The sequence below is a fragment of the Mus caroli genome, chromosome 16 (genome assembly GCF_900094665.2).
Source record: "Mus caroli chromosome 16, CAROLI_EIJ_v1.1, whole genome shotgun sequence".
NCBI classification, from domain to species: Eukaryota; Metazoa; Chordata; class Mammalia; order Rodentia; family Muridae; genus Mus; species Mus caroli.
The window spans coordinates 79,792,372-79,804,776 of NC_034585.1; the positions used below are offsets into that span (position 1 = coordinate 79,792,372).

At 46.1% G+C, this 12,405-nt stretch overlaps 1 protein-coding gene across 7 annotated transcripts in view; it reads right to left on the reverse strand.

Moving 5' to 3' along the window:
- App (amyloid beta precursor protein) overlaps positions 1-8,189 on the reverse strand; it is a 215,778-nt gene extending 207,589 nt beyond the window's left edge. For 2 of the 7 annotated variants that reach the window (XM_029470475.1, XM_021184768.2), the window contains exon 1: positions 7,947-8,179. In XM_029470475.1, coding sequence (XP_029326335.1) covers positions 7,947-8,003 — 57 coding nt within the window. In that variant the 5' untranslated portion in view covers positions 8,004-8,179. Of the gene's footprint in view, positions 1-7,946 lie in introns of all 7 variants that reach the window. The other 5 variants (XM_029470477.1, XM_029470474.1, XM_029470476.1 and 2 more) reach the window with 4 other exon arrangements.
- Positions 8,190-12,405: the final 4,216 nt, after the last annotated feature.

Below are 12,405 nucleotides of genomic sequence, written 5' to 3' on the forward strand. Positions count from 1 at the left end.
GGGATTGAGGGAGGGGGAAAAAAGAAATAAGATAACATTCGAAATGTAAGTAAAAAGAAGAAAAAAAAAAAAAAAAAAAAAAAAAAACCAGGCCATCTGAAAATGAGGGGGTTCCTGTCCTGTTCCGTGCTCGTTGCTGTACTAGGTTCAGGATCCATGGTTACAAAAGCATCTCTAATGTGTTCCCTTTCCTCATTTCTCATGTGGGTTCACTGGCCCTGCACACGGGGCCCTGAGACCATCCGGTCTTCCTCTGTGTAACTTCTATGAGTAAGGTGAGTCCTAAAAATGGATTCTGTACTCCCAGCCAGACCAGAACCAACCTCCATCCAAATACTAAACACACAGCTGGTTAACAAAAACCCACTTGGAACCCTAAGGCCTTTGCTTCTTGATCCTTCCATGCTGTTTGCAACCAGAATTTAACCACAGAGTCCTAAGTTTTATTTACTAACAGTTCCAAATACCATTAGACTAATTTTGACACACAGAGAGAAAATGGCACATGAGCAAACCTGCTGGTGTTTTCTGCGTGTATTTTTAACTGAGACATAGGTAAAAGACCTGATAGCCTAACACAACAGTTATATAAACTCATTTTATTTTGAGTCTGATTTCTTTACAGGAAGGCTGCCTTCATGCCCTGTCTTGAGTGAAGCTGTTGCAGCCGTCTACACTAGGACCAACATTCTTTGGCTGGCATTTGAATCTTCTATATCTGTTCTGATGACAAAGCCTGATTATTCATTTTTATTGAAAAGGTTTAGCTGAAGACAAAACTAAGCCTGTCCCCAGGTCCTCACACAAACCCGAAGATGTCTGACTAATAATTGTGTTAATAATCAAGCCAGCGCATAAAGTGGTTTAATATTAAACACATGGAAAACTGCTAGCATGCACAGCATTAAAAATGAACATTCTCTATTTGTACAAACCCTGCACATTTCTCTACTGTTTATTTTTTTTCAGTGAACACGAATCATTCTAAAATTTCTAAAAATCCAACTGAAATAGAAAATCACATAAATGATATTTTATAAACAAACAACAACAACAACAAAACAGAAATAAAACCCCCTTTACCTGTGCTGTATTTAAATCTTTTTTTTTTTTCACATAGCCCAATCTGGCCTTGAACCTGTGATCCTCCACTCATGTCTCCTATAGTGCTGGGGTTACAGGTGTAAGTCATGCTTGGGTAAATTCATTCAACCTTACAGAAAACAAACTGCCAAGTTCTTCTTACTCATAATTAGACAATAAGTGAGTTAATTATTCTAATAAGTGAAATATCATGAAGATTATTTAGATTTCTATAACTATGCGTGAGAAAAACATATTACTTTTCTACCCTCCTATGAAAGTAGCAACACCTAGTTATCATTAGACATCAAGTACATATTAATACATATCAATTTATCTACTTGTGAGGACCTTATATATTAAATTAATCCTTGACAACATTAAATACCACTATCTACATTTTACAGAAGCACAGAAATTTACCCATGGCCAGTATCTCAGGTGACACAGCATCCTGAGTGCATGCTCAAACAACCTTGCCCCCATTTGGTTTCTGGATTCATGTTTGTTATAGCTTAAATCATAAGTATGACCCTAAGGTCAGTGGGTCAAAGGCTTAGCCTTCTGAGGGCCCCTGTCGTTAAAGGTGGGGACTGTGTGGGAATCTGACATGTTGATCTCTTCTTTTCTCCTGTTTGCTTCCAGGCAGACCACCATGACAGGAACAGCTGGCCATAATATGCTGCCTCACAACAGGCCCATAATTATGGGGCCAACCAATCATAGACTTAAACCTCCGAAACTGTAAACCAAGATAAACCTTTCTTCTTTTTAAGTTGGCTGTCTCAGGTACTGTGTCACAGCAACAGAAAGCAATGTGAAATGCTGGCCTTTTCTAGACATCTGAGAAACACTCAATGGTTCAAATTACTGACCTAACAATACACCTGACCTCAAAATCAGTATTACAAATGTTCACTCCAGTTCTGTCTCCTTGGGGGCTGAGGGGACTAAGAACACTTTGGTTCTTCCAATTCAGTTGATTCACAGACACCTGTAAATTCTAACTTCCGGGAGATCCAAGGCCTGTATTCTCCACAGGTAACTGTACTCACGTGCACATAGCCACACATATAGACATAATTTTAAAATGATAATACAATATTTAAGGTATGGCCAAGAGTAACCTGGAGAGGAAAGGGCTTATTACATCTTACACGTTACAGTCCATCAAGGATAGCCAAGGATATGAGCTCAAATAGGGACCGGAGGCAGGAACTAAAACAGAAGGGATGTTTGCTGGCTCGCTGTCTCCGGGGTTGGCTCAGCCTGCTTTCTTATACATCCAAGGACTACCTGCTCAGGGGTGGCCCCGCCCATAGTTGTCTAGGCCAACCCACAATAATCATAAATCAGGAGAATGCCCCGCCCTGCAGGCCAATCTGATAAAGGCAATTCTCACTTGAGGGTCCCTCTTTCCAGGTGACTTGAGTCTCTGTCAAGTTAACAAAAAGTAATCAAAACAGATCCCCATCTCAAAAAATAAAAAAGTATCCATACAAAATAAATGTAAATAAAATATCTTCTCTACCCATTACTGAAGCTAGGACTGAATGTATGTGAACGCACGTTCTCCTTAATCTCTTTTATAGCTATTTCTTGATGAATGCTTTCTTTAAAACTAGTAGCAAAAAAAAAAAAAAAAAAAAAAACAAACTCATTTTAAATAAATTACTACAGCAGTCATTCTAATCCAGCATTCTTGGGGGTATTTCCTATCCCAAAGATGGTACCAGTCAAACCTCCTAGCTAGAACAATCCAAAGAAAAGAAAATTCACCCAACATTTATTTCATAATGAATATTCATCTCTCTCAAAAGCAATCCATGTTAAACTAAGGAAAGAGCTATGTAACATCTCCTCTTTTGGAATAATACCTCCACTGGCAAACTGAGACTGAAATATAATATGTAGTGCTTATCCTTGCTACTCATCCCCGGAGCACGCTCACTCCCCCACCTTAGCCTGTTCTCTTTCCCACGCACTCAGGAGGGTAGGTCATGGAAGGTAAGATGCAGGAGGTTACAGCACTCACGAGCTCTTGCATCAGACAGTATTGATTATCACTCTGCACTCCACGGTTTGTATCTAGGATCCCACTACGAGAAGGAAAAGATGTCACGGTTGCATCAAGAAACAAACAAGTACAGAAAGAAAAAAACAATAATAACCAGGTTAGGGCTTGGGAGCTGAACAGTGCTGGCTGCCTGCCAGGCCTTCACAAACGCAGGTGTGTGCTCTGTGAGGCAAGTTTCCCAAAAGGCCACAAGGTCATCTAGCCCAGGGGGTGGAATGTGACTTCAGTCCTGGCTACAGAGAGGTAATGTCAAGCCACAGCAGCCTTAAGGAGAGATGATGAGGCTGCAAACAGACCCGAGCTTTCCTCTGCCCTCCTCCCTGTTTTCCTGCACAGCTACTAGCTTCCATGCCATTACTTGGCTCGTTTGGTTTCAGAACAGCTTGATGAATCCTGAATGTGGTTCAAATTGGTCCATCTGTAACTGCCCTCAAAATCACAGTTTCTATTTTAAAATTGCCCAGAGAATTTTTTTTTGTTTTTTTCTGCCCTTAATGCCAATGTCCAGGCCTTGCTCCAGGGGATTCTCTTTCTGATGTACTGGGTGGAACTCTGACAACACTCTTGAACTTTTCTGCTTCTGGTTTTGTTTTCATCTTCATGAATCCTTGGGATGGGGATGTAGCGCAGCAGGCATTTGCCCATCATGCCTAAGTCTCCATATGAAATCCCAACACCACATACACAAACACAGGAAGGAAGGGAGAGAGGGAGGGAGAAAGGGAGGGAGAGAGGGAGGGAGGAAGGGAGGGAGGGAGGGAGGGAGGGAGGAAGGGAGGGAGGGAGGGAGGGAGGGAGGGAGGCAGAGACACTCTGTGACCCTGATGTGCAAAGGAGGATGACAACTCTTGGCTAACGTTCCTAATGGAAGCAGTTTGAAAATTTGCTTCTCCCTTCCCTCCTGGTAGTTTGCATGGTGGGTGAGGCTTTTTGTCCTTACCCACCCCTGGTCAACATGGTGCTAGGGATACTTCCCAGGCTGCTTTCAGCCTTGGTCTCCTTCCAGTTCTTCACCCAGCTCCAGAGTCTGGCCTACACCTGCCACAGTTTCTGTTGATTTCCTGTCTTGCCTGGATGAGTGGAAGCTCCATGAGGGGAGAGACGGTTGGGGTTTACGTAAAGGTGATCAGAGCTGAGAGACAGGATTTGGCCTAAATATCAATCAGTCAAATTGTCCCTAATGAACAGACGAGGCCATGAATCAAAATGAACTCCACACTTGTTCTCGCCTTCATTATGTAAAACCTTATCTATGCCTGGCTCCAAAGCGAGAGCAGGGAATACAGATAAGACAAAGGCCTTGCATGTAGGCTCTGGTGTCTGTGTGTGAGCAAATACAATCCATGCAAATACTTAACCTCCATTCCCAGACCCAGGACACAAACCTGGCTGGAGACTTTCACCCGGGAAACGTCCCAGGATTATCGCATCCTCTTGTCCCTTTACTGTTTTTAATTCTAGGTCTTTCTCCTGGTACAGTTTCTGAGTACCCCACTTTCTGTGTCCTTTCTTTTTTCCTTTGCCTAATCCGTACTTTCTTTTTTGGAATGTAAGACTCCTATTTTATAATTATGTGCATGCTTTATTCACCCTGCATACTTCTGTACCCAGTGTGGGAGAAGGCAATAAAATATATGCAGTCAAGTAAACATGAGCTTGATATTTAAAGTATGTTTGTGCAGGTTCATCTTGACATAAAAGGCAGAGATTAGAAAAGAAATGTATTAATCAAAGATGCCCTGCAAATCCCACGACAACACCTCTGCAAAAATAACGCATAATATTTTATTAAGCACCTTCTTCACTTCTATATGCAGGATGACTGATAGATAATCTTTAACACAGAGATATAGAAAATTGGTGTGTCATAAACAGTAAACTAAAAACTTAAAAACCTTAACCGTAAAAGTAACTTCAACTTCCTTCAAACCAGTAGCCCATTGATCCTATTTTTCTCCTATTTAATTTTAAATCTTGAATTTTCCAGTTTAGTTTTGTGATCCTGTATATATATATATATATATATATATATATATATATATATATACCTTTTCAATTCCTCAGTTCCATCTTTTAATTGCTTGCAGCCTTACAAGTGTAATGAGGGACGCTATCCCTTGGGGTGATAAGAAGCATTTATAGCCTGCCAGTATTATGGCTTCCCACTGACAAGCAGTAACCGGTGACTCCAATGGATCCCTGTCAAAAAAATAATGTCAGCTTCGCTGTTCTATGAGTAGGCTTCTACCATCAGAGCGGCACTACCGGGCAGCAGTCGCAGACAGTGAAGGAGCCACCACTACCGAGGCAAGTTGAGAGTTATCAGCTCTATACAAGCAAACAAGATGAGTCCATCACGGTTTGCTAAACGCATACCTCTGTTCAACATACCAGGAAAATAAAACCAAACCAGGAAATGCCGACTCCCTGGAAGACGAGGCCCCAGCATCAGTACCCTGGAGGCCCCAGCATCAGCACCCTTGAGCCCCAGCATCAGGACACTCAAGACCCCATCATCAGCACCCTCCGTCACACGGGTTCTTTTGCAGAGCCACCTGCAGCAGACGGATTTTCTGTGATTTACAAAACGCAGCCAACTCATAATTCCGTGGCTTCAGTGGACGCAGAACTGCAAAGTCTGTCAAGCCTCATTAGGATGAATTACCTACCCTTCCAGTGATTCATCAAAGGCACGAATGTCGTGCTCCCAGCCACCCTTTAAAGGTGACGATAACTGCAGGAGAATCTCCAAATGTTCGGCAGAAAAAGGATATGCAATCGCACAAGCCAAAACATAAATCCAGTTCATCTTGGCCTACACTGTGACTCTTTTTATACAAGTTTAAAAAAAATGCTCAAGAAAAGTAAAATGCTCCAAAAATTAAAGTTATTCCTTTAATTACTTAGTCGTGTTTTTGTACAGCAAAACAATTAAATTCTTAGGTCATCAGAGAAATCAGAATTCCCTTGATTAAATGGCTTTGAAAAAAAAAAAAAAAAAAGGAACACTAAATTCTTAAGACTCTTAGAAGACCTGTTTTAACCAGTCTGAGGTGACTTACAGATTCTGAAGCCACTTGTGGGTTAAAAAAAAAAAAAAAATCAGAGGGGGTAAAAGTTCAATGACCTTGTAAATTAAGAGCTAAAAAAAATTTAAATAAATAAAAACTCATACTAGTGTGATAGCCTAGACAATCCCCACAAAATTGCAGGAAAACACTGGCCCGGAAATTGCTTTTTGGGAAAATTCCTATGAGGTAGAGGGGAAAGAGGAGGACGATGGGGAAGGGCTAGTAGCAAATGCTTGGATGGTGAAGAGGGTACAAACGAAGAGAAATAAAACCAGCTGCCACGCAAACAACTTCCAGGCATCTCTGGATAAAAAGGAAAACAAGCCTTCTGCTGCATGCTAGAGAGTTGGATGAATGGGGAAGACTTGTTATACACCTAGTGGTGGGTGGATTTCACAGGCTGCAGCCTCCACACAGCTTTTCTTTGCTGCACTGCAGAGGCGCCATCTTCTCCGTCTTAATCTTCACCCTATTCAATCCTTTTATCTGCACCCCCTTTTTAAAAAAAGGAACCCTGAGGACCCTCCCCAGCATCCTGCGCCCCCCCAGGGTGACTAAGCTAGAGTTCCCAAATCTGCCCCATAGGAGGCCGCACCTTAATCAGACAAACGCCTCCTTTGATGCCCTGGAGCCTCAGCCTCCCCACCACCAGGCACCAGGCGTGCCCTTCCCAGACGCACGCCTCACTCCCGGCTCTCTCTCTCTCTCTCTCTCTCTCTCTCTCTCTCTCTCTCTCTCTCTCTCTCTCTCTCAGGACTTTGCAGTCCGCACAGGATTGCCAGTAGGTGGTGGTGATGCGGGGGTGGGAGACCGCGGGGCTCTAGCAGCACCTCTAGGCCCTCGGGGGCAGACGCGCAGCTCGGGGAAAGAAACCGCGGTGGCGCACCAGCTACCAGGGCTCCGCCACCGCGCCCTGGACGGCGAGGGCGGGGTGTCGCGGCTTTTGTTCCCGGGGACCTTCTCAGACTCAGGGAGAAACTGGAGGTGCACTGGAGAATCCTGGACGTCCAGGTTAAGGGACGGTGCTGGGTGGCCGCACTTTCCGATCCCTCCCATCACTTGGAACTTACACAAAAGGGAGACACGGAAATGCACAAAGTTTGCAAAAGGAAGGCGGCGGTGCGCGACCCCGCACCGACTCGGGAGAGGGTCGCTGCGCAGGCAGCCACCGCCCGCGGCCGCCAGGAGCGAAGCCCAGCTTCCCAGTCAAGACAGGCGGGGGTGGGAAGGGAGTGTGAGCCAGGCGCTCCCCAGCATCCAGGGCTGCCCCCATTCCAACCCAGGACCCCAAGGAAGGGGAAGGGCGGCAATTTCCTCGCAGGGCACTGAATCCTGAGACGCTGCGCTTTCGGTTTTCCACACGTGTCCCTTCCCCCTCGAACTGGGTGTCTCTCGCATCCCGGAGCCCCGCTCTCGAGGCAGGGAGGAGTCAGGGTCTGCGTTCAGGCTGGTCCCCTCGCCTTCCAGCCCTAGGCTGGCACGGATATGGGGAACCCAGCGTTCTAACCCGCTCCCTCTTCATCGCTCGGGCAGCGCGTCCCCGGGCAGGGTTGGGCCAGAGCCGCCGAAGCGCAGGGCGCCCGCAGGCGGGGGCGGCGAGGAGCGGTCTACCCGTGACAGTCCCCCGCGTCTCAAGATTCAAGCTCCTCGGTGGGGAGGATCGCGTCCTCCCGGCGCCCGCCTCCCCCGTCTCGTTCCCAAGGCGCGGCACCCACCTCCAGAGCCCGAACCGTCCAGGCGGCCAGCAGGAGCAGTGCCAAGCTGGGCAGCATCGTGATCCTGCGTGGGCCACCGAGTGCTCTGTGTGCGAGTAGAAGATCCGCCGCGCCCTGGCTGTGTCCGCGTCGCCGCCGCCGTCGCCGCCGTCTCCGGTGGCCCCGCGCTCGCTCTGCTCCCGGTGCTCTCGCCTCCCGCCGCCGAGGAAACTGACAGAGCTGGAGCGAGGCGGCGGGGCTCGCAGCCGGCAGAGTCAGCTGATCCCGCCCACCCGGCTCGCCACCCGACAGAGACCCCTAGCGGAGCCTCGGGGAGCTGCGCCCGAGCGCTGCGGGAGGCGACCCAGAGCCCACAGGTGCGGCGTCTTGGGCTTAAGGGGACCCGCGCTCCCGATGGGGTCTGGGAACCAAGCTGGGGAGTGATCTGGGTCAGGGAGAGGGCCCCGCAATCGGGAGAAGGTGAACCGTAGGACGTTAAGGTTCCAGGGAAGTCGGGAGCGCTCTTGGCTCGTCCCCGCGCGAGCTTGAGTCACCCGACCCCGCAGGCCTCTCCCAAAAGTGGTTGAGGAGCTAAGGCTGCGATGCATGCATTTTTATCCGCAGTTCTTTTTTCTCTATTTGGAGAGGTGAAGCGAGGCTGAGAACATTAGCAAAAGAAACAGGATTTTTTTTTCTTTTTTCTTTCTTCTTTTTCTTTTGGTAGGAGGTCACCCTTCACACCACTGCAATCTGGAATTTTTGTCTTTAGAATGTACCAGAGAAGGGCACAGGATGCAGAATGACCCATTTTTCTCTGTGTTTGGAGATGGGAAGTGGGTTTTTAAATGTATTATTAATGCATATTTGCTTGACGTGGATAATTTCAGAGAAGGGGACCGGCATCTGGGATTGAAGGAGGCAGGGAGGTAAAAATCTAAGATGGGGAAGAGATCAAAGTTAGGCCAGAAAAGATACTGAGTGATGACTCTTTTTCCACCCCCATCACCCAGGACTTCTTCCTGGAACTCTGCTCTCGATCTTTTTTTTTTTTTTAATCTGCCCTTATCCAATGAAATGAACCTCCGTAAAGCCATTTTCTCCTAGATTAAACACAAACTTCCCAGTGTTAAAATTACATTAGAACCATCCAGACATGTTCCCACTACCACCACCCTCCCGACCTAATGTGACTTCAGACGCCAAACTTTTGGCTTTCCCTAGGCTAGTGGAAGGAGCGGGCGGGGGGAGGGGGGGGTATACCAGATGCATTCCTGGCTTCTGAGGCCACAGCCTTTTCCTCTACCTGATGAGTTTGCTGCTTAATTTTTTAATAACTTGACATGAGCTCTGGTCATCTGGGAAGGGGGAACCTAAATTGAGAGACATGCCTCCATTAGACTGACATGCAGGCAAACCTGTGGGGACATATTCTTTCTTATTAGTTGATGTGGGAGACCAGCCCTGAGCAGGTGGACCTGGCTTGTGTAAGGAAGCAGGCTGAAGAAGCCAGGAGGGAAAAAAAAACAACAAGCAGTTTCTGCCACTGCCCAGTTCCTGCTTCAGGTTCCTGCCCTGTGTTCCTGCTCTGAGTTCCCTTTGAGATAGACTGTGATCAGAATGGGTGAGGCTAATAAGCCCTGTCCTCGAGTTGCTTAGGTTTGTGATTTTCTTTTTATAACTCTGCAATAGAAAGCAAGCTAGAAGGCCCCCTCTTTCTTTCCCACAGCAAGGAATCCAATCCCTGGTGGTGGTGGGAGGACTGGTCTCCACCCTTTCCTTTCTGAGAAGCCAGCACTCATCTACCAGCATGCCTACATACCACCTGCCCAACTCTACAGATACCTTTTTGTATTTGTCCTGAATGTCTGTCCTCTGAAGGTCCTCAACAAATAACAACAAATATTTGCTAAGTAACGTTTGCTTTGATTACATATGGCATTCATTTCCTACAGAAGCCAAGGAAAGGATAGGGAGGTAGCTCAGTCAATAAAGTACTTACTGTCTAAACACGAGGACCTGAGTTCCATCCCTGGAAGCCACATAAAAATGTCAGCCATGCTAGCACCTGCTTAGGAGGGAGAGAGAGAGAGACAGACTCTTGGGTAAAGTAAGTCAGGAAAGAGATCCTATCTCCAAAAAAACAAAACAAAACAAAACAAAACAAAAAAAAACAGTGGAAAGCTTCAGCACCCAGAGCATCATCTAAGGATGACTTACAACAAGGATGCACGTACATACATACACACATACACTTATAGATACACATATACACATACACTTACACACACAGACATACACACATATATACATACTTACAGACATACAGACAAGCATACTCTTACACACACACACACGTATACACACATATCTATACTTCAAACACATTACATTTACACACACAGACACATATATACATACACACAGATATACACATATATACATATACTTACAGACATACTTACAAACAGACATACACACAGACAGACATATACACAGACACACTTACTCTTACAGACACACACATATACACAGATACACATATCTGTACTTCAGACACACGTACACCTAAACACACACACATACACAGACATAGACACACACTTATAATACACACACACATATGCACACTTCAGACACACATATGCTTACAGATACATACACATGCACACACAGACACACATACTCTTACAGACATACACATATATACACAGACATATACATAGGCACACGTATACTTACAGACACACACATAACAGAATACACACACAAACACACACATACACACAAATCCAAGGAAGTCATTACTACCCCCCAACCCCCATTCACAGGTTAGGAAAATAGTCTTACAGCTTAACTACAGCTTAACCACAGGGGGACTGGTTATTCCATACACAGAAGGCTCACCCCTCAGCAGCCTTTTTCTGGCATCTGAAAGTTGGGGAAGGGAAGCTGAAGAACTGACACATCAGAACATGGAGGTTCTGATAGTCAGACCCACAGGGAAAAAAAATCTCAAGGAGAAACAAGACAGCGGACCTCAAATATCACACTCCTTCCCCAATACACTTACCTATCATCACGATCTCCTGTCTGTAGGAACAAGGAAGGAACCTGAACACCCAGGAGAACAGATCCAGTTCCAGATCTCGAAAGATCTTACGGGAAATGAAAGCTCGAGACCTTTTGTCCAAGATTAAACGTTTATAGATCGTGACAGTGGGACATTATATTGAGCGCTTCTGAACATAGAGGAGAGTGAGCCCCCCCCCCATATGTGCCAGGGGAAAGAGGCAGGAATTATTTTTAAAAAGAGGAGGGTCTCCTTTCACATGACTGAAGTTCATCCCATTCACATTCTTGAGCAGGATGAGCTCAGAGGAAACGGTCAACTTGGCATTGTGCCAGAAAGAGCTTTCCTGTTTTCTATTTAAAATTTCCTAAAAGTTTGTTTTTCTTTTATTCTATTCCTGCTCTTTTCCCTCTCTCCCTCTCTCCTCTCTCTTCTCTCCCTCTCCGCCCGCCTCTGTGTGCCCACAAGTGTGAGTGTGCTCACTAAGGTCACAAAAGGGAGTCGTATTCCCAAGAGTTAGGATTGTAGACTGTTGTGAGCTGCCTGACCTGGGTTTTAGGAACCCTTTAGGACTTCTACAAGAGCAGAAAGTGCTCTTAACCAATTAAAGAGTGTATGGAGTGTGTGCGAGAGAGCACAAGCAAGCACAGTCTATGGCTCATATGGGGAGGTCAGGGGACAACTTCAGTGGTCTGGTCTCTCCTTTCACCTTGTTAAGGCAGAGTCCCTATTGTCATTTCTGCCCTGTCGTGTCCTCCACCAGGCTGAACTTCTAGGTGATCTGTCACCATCTTGCATCTCACTTTTAGGGAGTCTGTGATCGCAGCAGATGTGTGCCCCTGCACCTGGCTTTCTTACAGGTGTGGATTCTGGATTGCTTACATTGTCAGACTTTTACCCGACGACTGGCCAAGCCCTCCGACCTGATCCCCTAAAATCTCTCCTATTTCATCACTACTCAGAGATTCCAATGGCTTTCTACACCTTACAACTTCCTCTCCTGTAATGTAATATCACTTCCTGTCCCAGGTGATGTATCTTTCCATGCCCGCACACAGGAGGCACAGCAACATCTCTAGTTTGAATCCTTATGGAAGGACTCAGCATGGTGGTACATGCCTTTAAATCCAACGGAGACAGAGGCAGGTCAGGCCTGGCCAGACAGAGTACATAGTGAGACCTTGTGATGGTTTGTATTTGCTCAGCCCAGGGAGTAGCACTACTAGAAGGTATGACCCTGTTGGAGTAGGTGTGTCATTGTGGGTGTGGGCTTTAAGACCCTCATCCTAGCTGCCTGGAAGCCAGTATTCTGCTAGCAGCCTCCAGCTGAAGATGTAGAACGCTTAGCTCCTCTTGAACCATGCCTGCCTGGATGCTGCCACGTTCCTGCCTTGATGATAATGAACTGAA